The 20,921-nt window shown below is 37.2% G+C and overlaps 2 protein-coding genes across 9 annotated transcripts in view; both read left to right on the forward strand.

The window, feature by feature from the left end:
* SESTD1 (SEC14 and spectrin domain containing 1) overlaps window positions 1-8,977 on the forward strand; it is a 37,122-nt gene extending 28,145 nt beyond the window's left edge. For both annotated transcript variants that reach the window (XM_010713543.2, XM_010713544.2), the window contains exons 13-17: window positions 2,250-2,331; window positions 2,670-2,792; window positions 3,922-4,113; window positions 5,719-5,840; window positions 8,237-8,977. In XM_010713543.2, coding sequence (XP_010711845.1) covers window positions 2,250-2,331; window positions 2,670-2,792; window positions 3,922-4,113; window positions 5,719-5,840; window positions 8,237-8,366 — 649 coding nt within the window. In that variant the 3' untranslated portion in view covers window positions 8,367-8,977. The remainder of the gene's footprint in view (window positions 1-2,249; window positions 2,332-2,669; window positions 2,793-3,921; window positions 4,114-5,718; window positions 5,841-8,236) is intronic.
* Window positions 8,978-17,290: 8,313 nt separating this feature from the next.
* Window positions 17,291-20,921, forward strand: part of CCDC141 (coiled-coil domain containing 141) — a 57,845-nt gene continuing 54,214 nt past the window's right edge. For 3 of the 7 annotated variants that reach the window (XM_010713547.2, XM_010713552.2, XM_010713551.2), the window contains exons 1-2: window positions 17,293-17,358; window positions 19,478-19,715. In XM_010713547.2, coding sequence (XP_010711849.1) covers window positions 19,614-19,715 — 102 coding nt within the window. In that variant the 5' untranslated portion in view covers window positions 17,293-17,358; window positions 19,478-19,613. Of the gene's footprint in view, window positions 17,359-19,477; window positions 19,716-20,921 lie in introns of all 7 variants that reach the window. The other 4 variants (XM_010713545.3, XM_010713546.3, XM_010713550.3 and 1 more) reach the window with 3 other exon arrangements.

The following is a 20,921-nucleotide window of genomic DNA, read 5'->3' on the forward strand; positions in this document are numbered from 1 at the left end:
TGGTTCTTTTCTCATTAAGATGTAGTAGTATTGAATTGGCTAAATTGCTACCATTGTATAGATCTGTGTCTGTTTGTACTCTAAGCATTATACAATTCTGATAGAAGTGTAGCAAGTTAGAGGGCAAAAAAAAGTTAAGTGCTTAGACAAAGGTGTGAAAAAACTTCCAGATGATTAATGATTTAACAAAAATCTTCAGTCTGGAAGAGACATGCAAAAATACAGATAGAGGTCTGTAAGAGTGAGGCAGGGACAAGTTAGGCATAGGTTTTTTCATTGCTTCTTTCAGTACAGAAGTGGAAGATATTGGCTAGAAATGACTTAAGAAACACTGATAACTGAAGCTGATGCTGCTTCACACAGTGTACAAATAAAATTAAGCTGTGGAAGTCTTTGCTACAGGATTGTTTAAGCTTAACTAGTACAAGAAGAATTTGGACTAACTTGGGGAGGAACAGTGTGCAAGAGGTCTTTATAGATGCAACTTGTGCCTGTCTCTGAACTGCAGCTTTTCATAGCTGTTGTGGTGGTTGCTGGAACTTTTTGCTTGCTTTTATATTCAGATAGCAAAATAGATTTTTTTAATGTAATATTTCAACACTTTTAAGTGATTCAAATAAAGAGTGAACAGAATCTGTGCATTTTATTAGTCTTACTATTGTAGTATCCTTCAGGTGGTGAGAAGAAATGGGAATTTTAATTTTAATTTCATTAGATTCATGAAACTGATCTGCGTAGCTTATTCTGGATAAAAAGAAAAGCTAACTAACCACGTAATGCTTATCACACCACCAGAGTTTTCTCATTTAAGCATGCACCAGAGAAGGGATTTAAGCAGTGTTTCCCATTTAAAAGGATATTTGTGGGAGGAAATAGAAAATAAATGTCTGGGAAACAAATGTGATTTATTTCTGCCTTCTGATATTTGTTACCAAAGGTATCGATGTGACTTTACATAGAATGAAAACAAAATTGTCTTAAGTTGTAAATGGACAAAACTTTCTTATTACTTCTATTAATTTAATTACTAAATTATCCTCGCCCATTGAAAAATATATGATAACAATATATCACTTTATAGCATTTAGTAGTAGTTTTTGTGAGATCTCACCTCGAATTAATAGAATGTTTCTCATTTATTACACTTGTTGTACGCATATTTAAATGTTCATTTCTGCTGGCATTTTGCTGCCATTTATTGTTTTGGAATGCACAGACTCTTTTTGTGCATTATTAGGGCAATGAATTTTCTTTATGTAAGCATCACAACACTGCAGGGTGCTTAACAAAACACAATATTTTAATAACTGTTCTTTGGAAGTGCTTGTTTGCAAACAGTTTGGAAAAAGAGCAGATATATGCATATGATCTTTAGCATTCGCTTATAGTGTAATCTGTTGTTGACATTAGTGATTCTATTTACTGTGTGATGCAAGAGACTGAATCTTGCTGTTTTCTTAACAGGCTCTGAAATTGAAGCAGAAAGGTCTTTCAGCTAAATGCTTTAGTGTTTAGCTCTTGCTATTAAAATGGCTTTCGATTGTACTTTTGTATTCTAACTGGACCAAAAAAAAGTAATATGCTATTCATTTAGAACAAAAGAATGTTAATAGGTTTTTGTATGAATTAGATTTTTAGATGGTTCCTGACAAGTTACAGCAAAGGACATCATCAAAATTAGTCTTGTAAGACTTTATGCTTCCTGCATATAAAGGTTCAATCACTTCAGTCTTTAGCTAGCTAAAAAGAAAGATATAAAGATGCATGCTGCATTTTTGGTTTGGTTTTGTTTTGTTTTTTTTCATTTTATTTAACAAGAAAACTTTGCCACCCACTGACAGTAGAAGTCAGAATGATACTAGGTGTAATCCAGCTTTTCCTAAGTAGCTCAATAGCAGAAACAGTTTATTTTACACTTGTAAACCTCTGACCTATAAATCTAACCATTGCAACAGGGTAAGGAACCCGAAATGCAGCTAGAAGGCTATATAGCTACTGCTGGGTATTACTTTCTGTAGTGTAGCTATGCCTGGACTCTTTAAAATCACGATGTCTGTGGCTTGTACTGCTCACTTTAATTTATTGCTTATTTTTTCTTACTATTATTATTTATTTTGGTTAATCTAAGCAGGATATAGAATGTTTTAATCACCTTCTAATGAATAGTTGCATAGTGAAAACGTTGTAATACTCAGTGTATTTTATCTGCTCTTCATGCATTGACAAGTCTAACTGTGCTGCTGTTTAAGGTGCGAAGACATGGTAGATGTGCGACGACTGAAGATGCTTCAGATGGTACAGCTATTTAAATGCGAAGAAGATGCTGCTCAGGTATGGAAAGGACTACAGAAATGTATCATCCTGGCCTAAATATATGACTATGCTGGCTAGATGTATGGGGGAGGAGGGGAGTTAATTGTACTGTATTATTTCTGTCACTTGCAAGTGTAGTTTTATTTAGTGAATTTGTAAAGTGAAAATAATAAAGGATATAGCAATGATAGTAAGCAGTGTTCTAGGGGATATCATGCATGATATATGAGTTTAACTGATACCTCTTAACTGTTTCCAGATCAAAAGTATGTAGTACTGTAGTTAATTGACTATTCTGGATGAATGTCTTTTTAATTTCCTAGCTTTTATGCTTCTAATTTACTTCTATTTTTAAGGCAGTGGAATGGTTAAGCGAGCTGTTGGATGCTCTGCTGAAGACACACATCCGACTAGGAGATGATGCTCAAGAAACAAAGGTTTTACTGGAGAAACATAGAAAATTTGTTGATGTTGCACAGGTGAACTGAATTATTTTTATTAGTGTGGTTTTTTTAGTTTCAGGAAATCCAAATAGAATTGGCACCTATATGTACAAGAATTGATCAACTATTTCTTGTCTCCATTGTTCGCCTCAATGGTTGCATGAATAAATAATGAGTTAGTAATGAGCCTAATGAGATTTTGAAGTGAAGATTTTGGTGAACTGTCAGCATAACCAATACTTCAGTTCTTAGTTTACTATGTTTTGCATGGGCAATAGAAAACACAGAACTCTGAAGTTCACACTGACTTTTTAAGGTCATGTTTTTCAAACAGTCCTTACAGCAGCTTTTGAAGGACTGCAAACAAAAATAATGAAACATTACTAAGTCACTCAGTTTGAGTTTATTTTGTGCTGTACTTCATGAAGCAGAGCCTCTCTTTCTGTTGGTTTTCTAGACAGTTGATTATTGGTGTATGTTAGTCATCTTGCACAAGGAGGTTTTGGTACTAGAGTCTGTTCAGCTCCTCAGAGATAATGGTTAGTCAGAACTGACAACTTTCAATTGTTGACAGTAGGTGCCAAGTAATGAATCCTTCTGTACAAGTCTGCTGAATTCACTGAAGCTGTAGGGCATGTTTGCACACTTGTTTGTGAACAGATGTCAGGAATGATTTGAATTTCAAGGAAGAGTAGAATATGTAAAAGTTGAATCTTTTTCAAATAAATACTATTTCTAGAAATATCTAATGCACAATTACCAAATAATAACGTATTTTCAGATTCTATTGGTTACACTGGCATACCCCTCTTCTGATGAATAGTGACGATAGAATAAGGAATTAGAACTAAGTATGAAAAGAGGATAGCTTGCTGTTGTTTTGGTGTGCCATGAAGTACCTGGGTGCTGTGTGACTAGGAACGTGGTGATAATGAAGTCAGTGAGATGGTTATCTTAGCAGTAGATGCCAAGCATACAGTATAAGGTCCAGGCAGCTATTCACAATTCAGCAGTATTTTGTAGTAGAGCAGATTAATTCAAAGTACTATGTGAATTTAAGTTGGTTTCACAAGCTTGTCTGCTCTCGTTTTAAGATAACTAGCTCTTCAGTTAAATGCATAGATTGAGTATATCTTATGCATTCCTCCTGCTCTCCAATTTCTAGAGTACTTATGATTATGGGAGACAGTTACTGCAGGCAACAGTTGTGCTGTGCCAGTCCCTGCGATGCACTTCAAGGTCCTCAGGGGACACACTTCCAAGATTGAACAGAGTGTGGAAGCAGTTCACATTAACTTCTGAAGAAAGAGTACAGAGGCTGGAAACAGCTGTTGCATTTCATTCGAGCGCTGAAAAGGTGAGTGTTGTGTTTTTAGGAAGAAAACTTTCTTGTGAGAATTTAAGCAAGCAAAATGTAATATACATGGAGAACTTCATTTCTATTTTAATACTATGTTTGAACGTTTCTGTGTGTTTTAAGCTAAAATTCTTAAAGGTAAGAAACACTTCATTCCTGTTTTCATGCAAGGTTTAATACAAAGCCATAATGATGTCACTTAAGAACTTCGAGGCGTTACAGGGAGTATTGCCTCTTACGCTCTGTGTATGTTCTGTGTGGTATTCTCTCAAAATTTGTGAGTAAGAAACTCATCACCTTCTGTGCTTGCTCGGACTGGTGTACCTCATATTTTGCACTTGGAATTCAGTATTCAAGGGGCTCTGTTTCCTTCAAAGCACACTGCTGTCTTACGGTTTTCAAACTCCTACAACAAAGATCCTCACTGACTTGCCCAGCTGGATGCTGCTAAAAGCTGCAAAGAATCAGAAGTTAGCAACACTGTTATGAAGAGCAGTTGCTAAACTGGGAATTTTCAAATGCCTGAATTCCTGAGAATGTCCATTTCTTTAGTTCATGAGAAGTACAGCCTTTCAGCCAGGGAAACATTTTTTTTGTGAAACAATACTGTGAATTGTTTTTCTGAAAGGTATCTACCTCTGCTGTTGAGGTAGTTAATGTAGTTTCTTACAAGTGCAAAAGAAAAGCCTATCTTGGACATGGTACAGGAAAAAAAATAATCTCTAATTGAGAGAAAGCATAAGATGCAGAGGTGATTCATGCGCTCTTGACTTGTATTCATTTCTTGTTTGCATTTATAGAAAATAATTTGAATCTGTGGATATTGAGAGTTGCTGGTGATTTGTGAAAGCAGGAATATATTATCTATGCTGCCACAGATGGCTGGAATGTTTTAGTAGTTATCAAATTAGAATTTAGTGGATCGTAAACTTAGAGTTGATTGTCTTAGCCCATATTACAAGTGTTCTTTTGTTACTGCAGTACTGAATTGCTATATTTTTAGGCAACTTTAAGTAAAAGTGCATAGCTAAAAATATTCTGTTGCTCAAAAGCACAATTCTACTAGCACTGTTGTGGCCTGTTAATGAGACCAAGAGGAAATTATGCTGTTAATTAGGGAAAAAAAAAAAAGTCAGGGAGATGTAGATGAAAATAAGTACAAATGTTGGGTTCCGATACAGTCTAGAAATACTTGTATTTAAATTTATAATTTCACTGGAGCTCTCTGCCAGGTATGGATTTTTGTTTTGAAGTTGTTTTTAATAGACCCTTTATAATTCATGTAATTGTATTTCATGCTTAATGATGCAGGTTATATTTATGCATTTTAAATTTGTTGTTGAAATATTGTCCAGCAAGATTTTTTCATTCGTAGCAATGATGAGAATAGTAGTACCCTGCATTATCTTCTCATTCTGAGTTAGCTTAATTGCTGTATTTTTCTGGAATTCTATGAATATTTTGAACTCATTTAAATGTGGTAGTGAAGATGCTGAAAGAACATTCACTCTGAGATTTAATGGCACTTTAGCACTTGAAATATGTATAAAAGTATATGCTATTGCTTGTCTACCTTATTTTACGTTTGTTTCTCATTTTTAACAGATTTTGCAAGAATGTCCTGAGCAGCCTGAAGCTTTTAATGAAATGGACCAATTTGATGAAATTGAAGCAGTTGGGAAATCGCTGTTGGACAGATTAACAGTGCCTGTAGTTTATCCTGATGGGTATGCAAAATGTTATTGTAATGCCTTTTTAATATCCTTTTTAAAATGTTTCATAATGGTCTCATAGGCAGAAGAATCCTGAGTGCTTATTTCTGAAATTACAAAGGTAATGCACTAATTGTCATAATTTTTTCCATCTTTTCTCAGAAAATAGGCATGTCCAATTTCAATGTTTCCAAAGACAACGTGCCTAATTTTTCCAATTAGTAACTTTTTCTCACCCTGTAACTTAAATATATGCTGTCATTACACCAGTGGAGTATTTAAAGTCACATAAGAGTGACCAGATCCTGTGTCCCCTTGGAGGGGGGGAAAAAAAAAAGTCATTTGAATTATAGCATTTTATGACAGATTTATTCAAACTTTTAGCCATCTAAAATCTTAAGCCAATACATTGAAGATAAACTTACATTTGATTATTCAGCTACTAAAACTCTACTTCCCTCATAAACTATTAATGCCAATTTAAAATCAGTGGCCTTGTCAGGCTACAAAACTAAATTGAGTATGGAATTTGAGCCACTATAAAAACCACTTTCTATATTCAGTACAAGTGTAGTTGTCCACTGTGGCACAGAACTTTGTGGTTAATTTTTTCTATCTGAGTATAAGCTAGCTAGAACTGATCTCTGGGTGTGCACGGACCACTCGGTAATGAATGAGGTCTGAAATCCTGGAGAGAAAATATATATACATATATACATATATATATATATATATATATATATAATATAATATATATATTTTTTTTTGAATGCTTTGAGATGATGTCAGGTTGGTTAACTGAAGTTAATCTGAAAAATGGGTTAGAAGAAGCTGTCACGGAAATTAATATTCTGTCATTTCTAAAAGATCACTTACCTTATGCAGTATAATTTTATTTGCTGAGAAGTACTACCCATGAAGGTGTATCAGGAGATGAACAAGTAGTGATTTTAATGTCTTTCTATTAAGGTATTTGAAAATAGTGGAAGACTACAACTTTGAGAAAAAGCAAAAACTGTTACGTTTTAAGTATTTTTGGTATAAATTCTGTATAGCGGATTTTACATCCGTAATGACCCGGTAAATAGAATTTATTCTTAAAACTTGTGTAATTTGCAGAGACTGTTAAAGGAAAAACAAACACTACCATTTCTTATCTTTTTTTTTGAGCTTGACTCACCTTTTAGTGCCTGGAAAATCTCCCATGAGAGAAGGCACTGGACTTCAAGTTTTCAGTCCTAATAGAATGCTTCTATAATTTTATGTACATACATCCCTATGTTTTAGGCTGACTGAGTCCTGAGTGTTATTTTTGGCCTCTGGCATTTTAGCTGTGTTCCTCTTGTCCGCCTTTTCAAAAGTGGAATCTTAACTGTCTTAAATCCTGAGATAACCTATTAACCCTCCCTAGTCCTTCTATTTTTAAAGCACTTAGCAAAAAAAAAAAAAAAAACCTGCAGATGGTTCCATCATTCATATAAATAGTTTAAAAAATGCCAAGATCAGCATAATTTCTTAAATGTTTGCAAGCATGCTTCTTTAATCTTCATCAACCTCTTTATCACTTCAGACTTTGGTCGATATCTTCCTTGAAAACCCAGGTCAGTGTTTCCTGTCCTGCTTATGGCTTCTAGTCTTCATCAGGCAAAATGTCTGCCAGTATTTGTGGTCTCAGTTGCAGCTGTTCAATCTGCTCCCTTTCTAGATATCTCTGGTCAAACTAATCTACTTCTATATGAAATAAATTTTCTGCCTGCTTTTGCCCAGACTGGACTCCATCCCAAGTCCTCTGTCCTACCATTGTTTCCAAACTTCAACCTCTCTGCATGATAATTAGATTTGATATCTACTCTTTTTCTGAAAGATTTATTGTGTTCGAATCCTGTTTTTGCTGACAACTTGGTTAGTAGTTTCCCTAACAATTCAGATGTCTTTTGTTATATTTGAATGGGAAGAAATCAGCTTTAACAGCCGTGCGTTCTTTTCAGTTTGAGAGAGAGATGACATAATTTGACTGTCAGCATCTGGCTGACTTTGTATACAGAGCCCTTCAACAAGACAGCAATTGAATAACTTCGGTCAGGATTCATTCAGGCTCATTTTCTTGACTGTCACAATATTCGAACCCCAAGACTGGATTAGGGACGACCAGAAAATGGAAATGGAAAAAATAGTGTTTGGTAATCTCTCATTGAGCATACAGAACAGTGCCCTGCTGTGGAAAGAATCTCTTGGGTATGAGAGAGTAATTTGCTATTTATAATGATACTATCAAGATTGGTTGTCCACAAAGCTTTAAACTTCAATAGAAAAGTGTCTATTTTTCTTAGGCTGTTTTTTCTAGATTGTTATTCATGTGTATACTCATGTATTTTTTTACTTGTCACTGATAGCTTTTTTGTCTTTTGTAGTTCTGAGCAGTACTTTGGGAGCCCGAGTGATATGGCTTCTGCAGCAGAACACATTAGAGAGAAGATGAAGCTAGTTAGCTTGAAAAAGCAGCAGCTGAGACAACCAGAAGCCACTACCCCAGAGAGCTAATACTGACCCTTGTCTATCAATTCATAATAGGACTTCAGTTTGTAATCCAGCATGTTGTTTGCATATTACAGAATTTGGCATAATATATTAAAATGCATTTCACAGCCATTGTCTCATCTTTTTTTCAAAGTAGATGTTCTCAGCATCTTAACACAGTACATCTATCAAGCCATAATTATTTAACACGCTATGAAACCATAGATTCCAAGTATCTTATGAAAAAAGAACTGTAAACTTTGCACTGAAATTTGCTGTAAAGCTTTACCTGACCTGTCAGCTGCTACTTAGCTTAACAGCTGATGCAAGCTTTGAATGGTGCTAATGAGTTAGGAGTTCCATATTATAAAATTGTAGTTCTTTGCTTCTCCCCATGCCCAGGTGATGTAGTAACTTTAGACTGCAGGTAAAATGCCTGTAGTGTAGACAGTGGTGACCCTATAATTTTAATTTGAAATACTTTAAAATAAAAAAGTCATTTTTATTGTGCCAGTATGCAACCAGCCATCAAATCTTTGATATATCAGATTCATTAAACAGATGTTTTCCTATTTGTATTGATAATGTATTAAAAGCTGTTTGTGCTTAATAAAAACCATCTTTTTGAAATCTAATATAAAGTTGTTTTGGCCTGTATTCTCAGATGTTATTTGTTTTATATACTTTATGATAAATGATAAATATACCATAAGAGTGATGTTTCTTACTACATCTGCATCATTTCTCTTACGAGTTTAACACACTGTGGCTATAAGGTGAACTACTCTAAATTGTTACGTGAGAATGAGAGACTATGCCACCTTTTTTTCTGATAGAGGAACTCGTGCAAAGGTAAGACAGTCTGTGCATAAATCCATGTTACATTAATAATTGTTTCTTCCCAGGTAGGGCTAGTAGACCTCTTTTGTGCTTTATTTTTTTTGTTGTTGTTGTCTTTCTTTTTGAAAGGGGAATCTTGAATAATATGGACTTCTACTTGATAGAAGTAACTTTGAGATTAGATTTTCATCTAATGAGAAATGTAAATTTCTCATAATGTAAAACCATGAATGTAATAGTGAAATTTATTAAGGGGAAGACCTTTCAGTACCTGAAGGGAGCCTACAAGAAAGCTGGGGAGAGACTTTTTATAAAGGAATGTAGCAACAGGATGAGAGGAGATGGCTTTAAACAGGAAGAGGGTAGATTTAGACTAGACATTAGGAAGAAATTCTTTACTGTGAGGGTGGTGAGTCACTGAGACATATTGCCCAGTGAGGTTGTGAATGCTTTGAGCAACCTGGTCTAGAGGGAGATGTCCCTGCCGGGGGTTGGAACTAGATGATCTTAAAGGTCCCTTCCAACCCAAACCGTTCTATGATACTTTAAGATAATTGGAATGGAAAAAAAATAATCAGTTGTGTGCATAATTTAGTGAACTTCTTACTCTTCAGGACTTAATCTGCATAAATTCAATACTTTATTTACTGGAAAGCGTTGTGATATCTGACTGTGCTAGAGTATTTTATGTGAAACAAACAACTGAAGATTTAAGTATTTTGTATTATCTCACTATATGTTTCTCACAGTGAAGATGATTCCTGCAGGCTTTGTTATTACTTAGTGGGTTTTCTTGATGCAGCTGTCATTCAAATATTTTGTTTACTTTTTTTGTCTCAGGTTTCCCGTAATTTCTCCACAGGAAATTGATGTGTCAAAGCAAATTTTCCATTAAAGAAAAAAAGTCAATATTAGTGATTTGTCTGAGAAAGTGATAAAGATAATTTTTTTCCTCTCTTGGGCTATTTTGGCAGGGGAAATCCAATTATTTTTTTTGACACATTAATGCAGTGCTACAGTATTACATTAGTACTAGTTCAAAAATCAACCGAAGTTTCACAGACCATACTTGTAAAGAGACTTTTTCAATTTGGTATTTTAAAATTGGATATGGTTGTTCAATTCCATTTGAGAAAGTTGTTGACAATATAACTAATATTTGGATAACTTGATTTTTGAAACATCCAAAGCAAGAGGAGTCTGTGTATATTTAATATAAAATGCAAGCAGAATTTTACGTGAAATCTATAGTTATTAATAAGCACTGCATCTCCAATTCTGTATTGCTTGTTTGTAATACACATCTAGTTATAGTCGTTAACATCCTGTAGTATAAATTCCTGTTGATGAGTACATGCTACAAACAGTAAGATTTTGTGGGTTTTTTATTCTCAGTAACATATGCAAAAGCAGAGCAATATCAGGGGGTTCTGACTTGTTCATGTAATGGCTGTGTGCATGACTTAGAACCCGTGACCCTAATAGCTCTGATGTTAAATGTGGCTCCAAGTATGAAGTCCAGTCTTGAGGTCGTTCTTATCTGTCATCAGGCATTCCTAGCCTGGTGGTTCTGACTTTCATTCTGTTGTCTCCAATACAATACCTTGGGCTATGCCAGATTTGCTTCTCTCTCTCTGCACTCTTCCCCTTCCTTTCTGGAATTCCATACCTCTTTGGAAATCAGGGTTGTAAAGAGCTATTTACCAGCACTTTGTGATTTTTCCAATTGGTCACGTATCCGGAGAAATAGCAGTGGTTTCCTAGGTTGGTTGCATGGATCTGCTGGATTTCTGAATCCTTTTTATGAACTACAAGGCTTCCTTAAGGAATGGAATAAATACTATCTCTTAAGAATACTGCAAAATGTAACAGATGTCTGTTCTTGTCTTAGCCAATACACCATCTACACTTGGACTCACTACTGATACTTGAGCTCAGGAGCTAAAGTGCAAAGGAAACAGGGATAAAAGAAAAGGTTTGGTGATTCTCAACTTCAAAGGCTGTCTCTTGTACCTTTTGAGACTCTTGCAACAATAAAATGGGGGTCAGTTGAGTTCGAGATATTTTTCATTTGGAGGAAGAAGCACTTTTTTTTTCTTTGCAGAGTTTTACTGTCTTTGGAAATACAGGTAAAAATAAATAAGCAGGCAAAATGATTTTGATTTCCAACTTCTCATGGATGTCCTTGTACAGATCTCAGTCGTGGTAATCAGAACCATTTCTCTGTGATGAAGGGTGTTTTGGAACCTGAAGGGGAATTGTTAAAGGAACCTGTGAGAACATCTGACTCTGTTGTATGAGAGGACAATTCAACTAGTCATCGAAGTCAGATGCTGGTGGGACTGTAGTAATAATAATAAAATATAAATTCTAGTTATGCTGGAATGTGTACAGGGTATATTAAAATGTGTTTAGTATACGTAATGAATTAATGATAAGCCTGAGCCCAAAATAGCTATGAAAACTAAGGTAAGGGGTTTCTTTTTTCATCTTAGATGTGACATCAGTTTGCATGAGTCTCAATTACAGCAAATATTATGAGAATATAGTACAGTGAGAATTTTGAGTCACAATTCAAAATCCTTCTGAATGCAGAGGAGAAATACACTTTATTTACATTTTAATTGTGCTGAGGAAATAAGTGGAAAATATAAGGAAGCAAAGTTAACGGCCCCTTTTATTACTTTTTTAATAGTTAGAAAACTTAAGCTAACTAATTTTCCAGATACTGACGATAATTCTAGTTTATCTGGTTTGCGTTGCATGATTTACCATCTCATTTTGGGGGCTTTATTTGCGTTCATTGCTCATTTTCCATGGGAGAGTTGCAGATGCTGGGCAAGCGGCAGCACATTCCTGCTGTCATTGCTGACTCTCCTGGCATGTGTGGATTGCTGGTGATCTCTGTGTCTTGCAGGGTTGGAAGGTGCAGAGTTCCAGTGGATTGCAAAGCTCCAGTAAGACGCTTCTCTAAAATACAATGCCAGGACTCTCTGATGCCTTTTTTTTTTTTAAGCAACAGTCAAGTGATAAGCGTCTCTTAATATTCTATGGTCAAGGGTTTTTTGTCTGCCATAAAAGAGTAGTTTTCATGGTGTCTTGTGCATTTTCACAAACACAGGGCAAGGTTACTTGATATTTATTAGGATCGTGTGGTGATATGGGCCTGGCTTTCAGGGACTTGGGAACAAGCCATATTCTAAACTGGTACTAAGTGCAAACTGTTCTCTTTCTGAACACTTACGCTGCTCTGCATGCCTCTATGAGACGATAGCTGCAAGCTAGTCTCAGAAGGATAAAGATTGTACCATGTATTTAACACATCTGACTGCTACTCCACTTATCTGTAGTGGTGATGTGAATGTGATGCCCCACTGTCTGCTTTGTATCATTCACTGCTTCTCAAAGCATGGCCTTCCTTCTCTCCAAGACAAATCTATACAAAGAAATGCAGTAAGGTACTCTGCTGTAACCAAGGTTTTATTAATGCTTTGCATCAAAATGGCATCAAAAGGCTGTGGTGAGCCATGTGCTCAATAAGCATTGTAAGGTTTTTGTTTCTACTCATCATACATGGCCAATTTGTTAGGTTGCAGCTATTTGTAGGCATTTCATAATGCATTACCTCTCGTGAAGATGCCAGGCCTTTTGCTCAGGCAGGTGAGAGAAACATGAATTACAAGGGGTTCAATTGGTATCACTAGCTGTGACCCTTTCTCCAGCTATTGGTTACTGGGACTTATGTGCCCCAGTAGATGTGTCCATACATCTGCCACTGAACTGTCTTCTTGCAAGTGATCCAGTGAGCATTTTAAAAGGTTCATGGTTCCCAAGCAGAACATGATGAAATGGCTGCTGCTGTCAGTGCTGAGTGTGTGTGTGGGTGCCTGTGCTGGGAGGGGGTGACAGCTGCATCCCTGCTTCATAGCCTGGTGGAAGTGAACCTTATAATGGTCAGGAGTGGGATGTTATAGTCATGGAAATCTTACACATAGACACAGGATATAAAAAGTACAGCTCAAATCATGTTCATCTTAGGATGCTTAGGTAATGGTTTTTTTTCCCCCCTCACATGCAGCAGTGAGATCTGAAGAGCAGTACTCAGCAAGAAGAAAGGAGGAGAAAACCAAGGAGGTGTGGTGAAACCAGTTGGTGAATTGAAGAGTTTAACTTGCAGTGAAAATATTTATGTGAATCATATGGTGTCAAACAGGTGGGCTGTAAGGAAGTTTGGGAAGATTGAGCTCATTCTCTGAATACAGTTAATCAAATCTCCTGCCAACAGAAGAAATGTTAGCATAGTGAGAAAGAGTAACTCAGAGAAAGGGATTTAATTACAGAGTATTTTCTAAATGTCAGATCACATGTAGAAAAATCTGTGCAGCTTATGAGGTAGTTATGTGTGCTATTTTTGTGCCTAGAACACAGCAAGTCAGATTCTAAAATGCAGTTCCTGCAGATTCTGCTGCATCAACAAGGTGCATTATCTATCTGCCTTTCAAAAAGATTTCCATGTAACAAAGGGATGGTGGAGAAATTTTCAAAAGTTTGAAGCAATGTGATTGTATAAGGGCTGCTCCAAAAGTACTGCCTTCAATTTCATTTTTTTGACCCATAATGTCAGAGGCACGTGTTGGTGATATGGCAGTAGAGGTTGGATCTTCCTATGAATGTTCCATTACATTGTGTAGTATGTGACAGATGGCAGCAAAGGGACAGTCTGACCAAATGGCATCTGACATGGAAGTACCTATGAAGCAAAGGTATCACTGAATTCCTCCATACAGAGGAAAGCGGCATGCACTGACATTCATTAACACTTGCTAAAGGTTTACAGAGACCAAACAGTGGATGTAAGCATAGTGGGGTGGTGGGTTCCAGCAGTGGTAACAAACAGTGTATCACCTCCGATGGTGCAGATTTTAGTCTTATTCTTTACTGGTGAAAATGCGTAGGTAATAGTGGTGACTGTTGAAGAATAATGTTTTGTAGATGAGAGTTTGCTCTATCAAGGAGCATTATTGTGTTCTTTCCATGTGTAGTTTCCATGGAAACTACAACAGGAGGCATTACTTTTGGAGCATCCTGAGTACCTTGGGCACAGTATTGTAGCTACGTGCTCTGTATGAAGAGCCTGAAGAAATTGTCACGCATGAATGTGGGGCCGAGGTAGGCTTTTGTGTCCTGGGGTGGAGGGGAGACTCCAGAGAATGCATATCCTCTAGTGTGTGCCTTTTTCCCTGCAATCAACAGCCAGATTCAGCAAGGACACACTGGCACCATAGTTTCTGTTTCTTCTTCCCTACTATGTCTCTGTATGAAATGGAGGTTTCTGATGGTAATATAGTACTGGGTACTGAACTGTGGAAAAATGAAACCTCTGGTTTGACAGGATGGGCTGCCATGCCTTTGAAAGTAATTCCTTTAGGGCTTTGAGCTGAGACATCTCTTCACAGCTGTGTCTTTCTATAAGAACCCTCCTCAAGCTTTCATTCCCCTATGCTGTTTCATGGCAGATCTAGGCAAGGCAAGCCAGCTAGCTCCTTTTAACCTCTGCTTTTTCCTGTTAGTTTCTCCCTTAGCAGGAAACAACCTCAGGCTGTCATCCCCACTCGCATGGCAGAGGTCAGGAGGAGACGGCATTTCAGGAGCTAATCCTATGGAACAGTGGCCAACTCTCAAAAGAAACTGTATGTCTTTCTAGTGGAAGATATGGAAACCACTCTAAGACATGGGAACGGTGACGTTGTCCAAAGGTTCAGACACTATCACCAGATGGCACTCTGTTTCCCAGGCCCAGACCCTCTGGTAGACCATAGCAGTAAAAATGAGTTCCAGAATCACACACAGTTTTGATTTTTTTTACTTTTTTTTTCCCCTCAAAGATGTCTAGCAGAGTAGGCATGCACTCATTCAAAAAGTTCTCACGGTAGGATGACTTCTGCTCCCTACTCTGGTATGTGCGCTGGCCTGGAATGAGGGTTGGACTGCCCACTCCTGCTGATATATGGCAATGGGTGTTTTTGCTGTGGATGGCTCACAGTGGTTGAGTGTACTAGTCCATCTGAAATTCCACTGAAAGAGTGTGAAAGGGTGGGAGGAGAAGGGTTTTTAATATAGGTAATGCTTAAATTCTGAAATGAAATGTGCTGTCTTTTGTAGATCCCGAAGGGTTGTGGATCAGCAGGGAACAATGATAGCCTGTTCTCCTCTGCCATAGTCACGCCTCGGCTCCATGGGGTGTCAGCAGCGAGCCCATATCTGTTTAACAACCCAGCTCCAGTCAAAAGTAAGCGAAGGGGTAGGGAGGAGATCTCAGCGCTTCCAACTTGTTTACCTCGCTTAAGTAGGTCACACAGTTCTCACTTTCGTGAGAGGGCCAAGTGGGACCAGTTGTGTGTTTGTTGTGCCATGGGCTGGAATGAGAGGTACGTGATCAGAATGTACAGAGGAATGCTCAGCAGTGTGAACCTTCAAGTAGCAGAGTTGCATGAGATGGAATTATCTCTTTAAAACAAAACAAAGTACTGCTATTTATAACTCCACTGATAAATGACTTAAAAAAAATAATAATAAATCTAAAGCCTCATGGTTCTTTAATGCTTGAAATCCAACTATGCTGTTGAATTTAACTTCTGGATAAACCATTCCTTTGTCTAAGGTGATGTGATATTGGTAACATGCTTTTTTTTTGTTCTAAACTTTGTTTCCATTTAAATCAACTCTTCCAAACAATAGAAACAATATGGCTTGAATGTTTTTGAATGGTTAGCATGATTATTATGTTTAATTATTGTCTTGTTAAAGAAATGGCTCACTCTGATCTTCTTGGTGTCTTAACCCCTTCATAAGTAGTCAGTAGGCAGAACAGATGTTTAAATGATGATTCCAAGAACACAATTACACTTATGATGTCTTTTTGAGCAGTCTGTGATTTTTAACAAATGTTTTTATTGAATGAGTTTAATACAGACATCAATATTTGTGTATATAAACACTGTAAAACATACAGAAATAGTGTTTTAGTACAGCCGAGTTGTAAATATAAACAACAATGGGGCAGAATTGTTATCGTGATCTACCTTAGTAGGACAACTCATAGCTGCTTTCACACTAGACTTATGTTTTAACTTACATCTTCCTTTTTCACAGGGAGAAAACAACCTGCCTCGCATCTATATTTGGTGCAGTGTGTGTACTGCACTATATTAACACACTGCATCAGGAAGGAATTTCAAATGCTCTCACGGAATTTACTAACAAAAGTCCTGCTGGATTTGCCTACATGCATTCGTGAGGGAACACACTAATCTTGTTTAATAAACTATTCTCTTTCCGCTGCTGCTCTTGGAGCCTGAACAACAGATCAGTGAGCTATCTGATCTTTGTTCTCCTGATCGAGTCGAATATACCTCAAAATGCAGCCCACAAAATGTACAATGGTAGGGGCCAGCAAAAGGCTGCAACCATAGGCTTTTGGAGAATTGATGTCTTTGTGCCTTGTTCTGGTGGGGCTGTAGAGGGAAGTAGTGCTTATGTGCCTTTTGTAGGAGCCGCACTAAACCCACTGATTTGGAGAGGTGCTTCCTTCCCTTATTTCTTTTCCTTGCTGCATACACCTCTCAGGCATGAAGTAAAGGAAGAAGACCCTGTTACGTGTACAAACCAGTTAAAGGACCTCATAATCCAAGGCTTGAGGGAGTGAACTTTTCTAAAGGCATTTTGGCAACTCCAAGGCTCTAGAGATGCAATTTGTCTCCAGGAAAGAATGGTCACTTTGCTTTGCACATGGGTCAAACTATGAGTAGGGATTCCTTTCCCACACATGCAAAAAGGCTGCTAAGACTCACTCTATGATAAAAATGAAATGAGTTTTATCGTATTAATCTTTCCAATTCTTTCTATAAGCAGTTGTTACAGGTAATACCTGACGTTATTTACACTACAGACTTCTTTTTCCCCCCATGTATTCTTGAGATCTTTTTATTAGTCCTGTTGTTCAGTTTCACTGTTATTTGTGGACAGCTGGTGGATGTTTCAGTTTGTTGTCATTCTTGTCTTTGAAGGCACAGCAGTAGCAAATGGAAAATATTTCTCTCTTCTAATACAGATAAACTGCCTGATTTTGGCTTCAAGAAGGATTTTTATTTGTTTGCGTTGGAGAAACAGACAGCAGGTAAATATACAAGATTGAGAAAGGCATGCTTGTTAAATTTGGTTTCCCTGGGCACAGCTGAAGTGCACTGTAATGCACTGTCAAATTTCTCAGTGTTTTCTCTTACAATTGTGCTATGGATCCTTTCAGATTCCTTGTTACGTTTTCTCTGTGTTATACTCTAATCCCATGTCTCTATCTTGCATGCATAGCTTGAGCCAAATCTATAAAATGTCTATGCATTTATTAGATATTTGAATCATTTGTCTCTGCCAAATTTGATTATGATCTGCTTCTTGAGAGATATTCATCCATGACTTCCAGCTGTCATTACTACAAAATAGGCTTCCTTATTTAACCTGAGTGAAAAAAGGCTCTTGACTACTCTGAGACAAGGGAACGGCCCAACTTGTGCCACCAAAATACACTGTTCAAGTGTGCTTATCTGAAAACAAAACTTGATGACACACTTTAATACTGAAATTGGCTTGAAGTTCTTCTTATGAAGCTTGTTAGAGGTTAGGATGTTTTTTCCCAATCAGTTTTTCCAATATGCATGTTCTAGTTTTTCTTAATCCTGCTCATAGTGTGTAAAACCCAAAGTTTCTTTCTTACGGATTTTTTTTTTTTTAAAGTCTGGAGTAATAGGGATTTTTATACAAGGGACCTACCTTCTATTCAGTCCAAAGCAGAAGTCTCTATTCAGTTTTAGCTGTTAAGACTTCTTCATGACTTCCAATTTTTTTTGTGTGGCTATCAAATTTTATACTTTTTTTTTATGCCACATCTTGAACATGAATACTCTCATGAGTATCTATATAATGCTTCTTTCAGTGGCAGAGATTCTCTAGCCTCTTATAAATGTTACAAGTTTGGGAAACTTAATTTTATTTCTTCCTTTCAAGGCAGATTGCGGGTTCCTAGTTCTGTTCTGACACAAAGATGTGAAAATTGTTCTGATTTGCCAAGCCCATTTAGTTCAGCACAAACCACTACAATGCAGTTCTGGATACTCAGATCCAAATTCATGGTTTGAAGATAAAGTTCAGATTAAGACTATAATCTTCCATTAATTGGAGGGGGGAATCAATGAACAAGCAAATAAAAACAAACAGATCTTGACATATAAGTTCAAATTCCCTGCAATTACCCTATATTTCTTCCAGTTCAAAATGCCTTGTAATTTTTTTCCGGACCTTAGTGTGTGTTCTAGCCTGCGATTAGCAAATCTAATTTAGTAAAAAATGTCTGAGTGCCATACACTTCTAAGCAAATGAAGCAAGCAGGTGCTTAGAGGGGAATTATACATTCAGTTTATTGGGTGGACTTGTGTTGCCTGAGTGACCTGCCAATCCAAACACTGATGTTGCTTTCTCAGCTGTTCTGTGGAAGGAAACCTAACAGCTGCTGCCTTATACTGTAGGCTGCTTGTGGCATGCTCCATGCTCCTGGCATAAGATTTAATATGCTAAACCAACACTGTGATTTAAATGTGCTTGTTAGTTTACCTTCACTAACTAAAAAGCTTAAGTGGAGTGCAACCTTTAAAAATTATTTAAGAGGTGTTCCTTACTCTGATTAAGAACAAAAATAAAGACTGCAGAACCAATATTCAGATGAAGCAAAGATGAATTACTTTAACCTCAGGGAAAAAAAAAAAAATACTTCTTAGGAATTCACACAGAGCTCTGACTTTCTTTTTTTGTTATGGTACATTTAAATATTTTGGATTAAAATTCCGCTGTCTGTTTTGGTTCAGCATCTGACTTATGTACACATGTTCATCCTGTTTAAGTGCTCTGGCTCAGTGGAATACCAGCAAACAATTAAAAAAAAATTTACTTGTAGGATGCAAACATTTAGACTGTACAGTTGCATGTTTTGAAACTTCAGAACAGCAGTTTGATCTCTATAGCCTTGGTATTAAAATGGTTTCTAGCTGTTTTAATATAGGAAACTTTTTCCTTTGGTTATCCGGAGTGATGATGTTCATGGAAGCAAGCTTTCACACTTCAGATGGTGACAAAAAGAACAGGCAGCTTAATGTTACCAAACTAGGGGTGTGTCACATTGCTCTCTCAAGAATGATAAACTCAATGGAGCCGTCTATTTTTAACCTCCTGTTCTTTTCTTTTGGCAGAGTAATCAGTGTTAGCTGAGCTCTTTCACTGAATGAATCCAAGCAACCCTGCTTGTTGCTTTCTGAAATGAAGAGCGGACTTTGTACGAGTATTTCCAAGTCTGCTTTAATGTATGAAGTTCTGCTTTGAAACACCATGTCAAATGAAGCCAGTTTGGAGCAGAAGCTTTCTACAACAACCCTCAGTTCAGTCGCTGTTCAGGCCGGGAATGCCAGTATTGTTATAGCTGTGCTGAAGGTAAGGCAGCAAGTGCTGGCACATCTGTTATAAACTCTCTCCTACTCAGTGGTTGCTGCTTCTATTAAATATTCTGCACTAATGAATAGTTAGCATACAATGATAAGGCAGGGTAATTTAGTTAATATCTAATGGAGATTCCTCCCTTTGTTTCTGTTCATGGTTTTATTTTTTATTAGAGGCAAAGAATTCCTCTATTTGAAGAGTCACAGACAATTGCAGAGTGCCATGTAAATATATTAAAAAGCATGAATGTTACCTTTGGAGGAGACTCAAATGCAAGTAGAATTATTTTAAAACTAAGATTGCTTGTTATGTAAAATTATTGCTACCAACCCCACAAAATGCAGATTGTGTATGTCTGTTTAGGATAATTTTATTGATATTAATGCCTAAAACTGATAATGAATGGTTATTTTTGAAAGTTGTGATTTCATATTACCGTGTGTTCTCTTAGAAGTTCTTGTGCATGTATACAGCTTTACTTCAGAGCACATGAAGGCCTTCTCATGAGCTGGGATCTGCACCCATAACTTGCATAAAACTTGGCACGTGAAATAAAGCTGGATGCCTGGGTAGTGCATCCAAGGGATTTTTTGGCAGTTTGATTCTTTGTTCTCCAGACAGCTTGTTAAGTACCCTGCCCTCAGCCTCTGGAGTTTTTTTGTAATGCAGAATAAGGTGATAATGTGCCAAGGATGTCACCGAGTTAGAGCGATTATTCAGGATGGGATTACTTCAGTTGAGGCAGTGAGGAGTGTTCTGTCCTCTGTTCTTAACGCTTCCCAGGAATCACATTCTGCTGCCACAAGACAGTAGTCTTGCTATAAATATGCTGAAGTTTATTGTAAAATATTCGTTTTTCCCTTGCTGCTGTAGGCTCCTTGTGTCCTATAGCCCCCACTGACACCACTGCTTCGTTCCTTGTCGCTATCCTCTCTAAATTGCATTTCTCATGCTGTAGCAGTCCTGCAGTTCAGCAGGGAAAGAATCATAGAATCACCAAGGTTGGAAAAGACCTAAAAGATCATCCAGTCCAACCGTTCACCTATTACCAATAGCTCCCACTAAACCATGTCCCCTAAACACAACATCCAGTCTTTCCTTGAACACCCCCAGGGTCGGTGACTCCACCACCTCCCTGGGCAGTCCATTCCAGTGCCTGACCACTGTTTCTGAGAGTAATACTTCCTAATGTCCAGCTTG

The sequence above is a fragment of the Meleagris gallopavo genome, chromosome 7 (genome assembly GCF_000146605.3).
Source record: "Meleagris gallopavo isolate NT-WF06-2002-E0010 breed Aviagen turkey brand Nicholas breeding stock chromosome 7, Turkey_5.1, whole genome shotgun sequence".
In the NCBI taxonomy this organism is placed as follows: domain Eukaryota; kingdom Metazoa; phylum Chordata; class Aves; order Galliformes; family Phasianidae; genus Meleagris; species Meleagris gallopavo.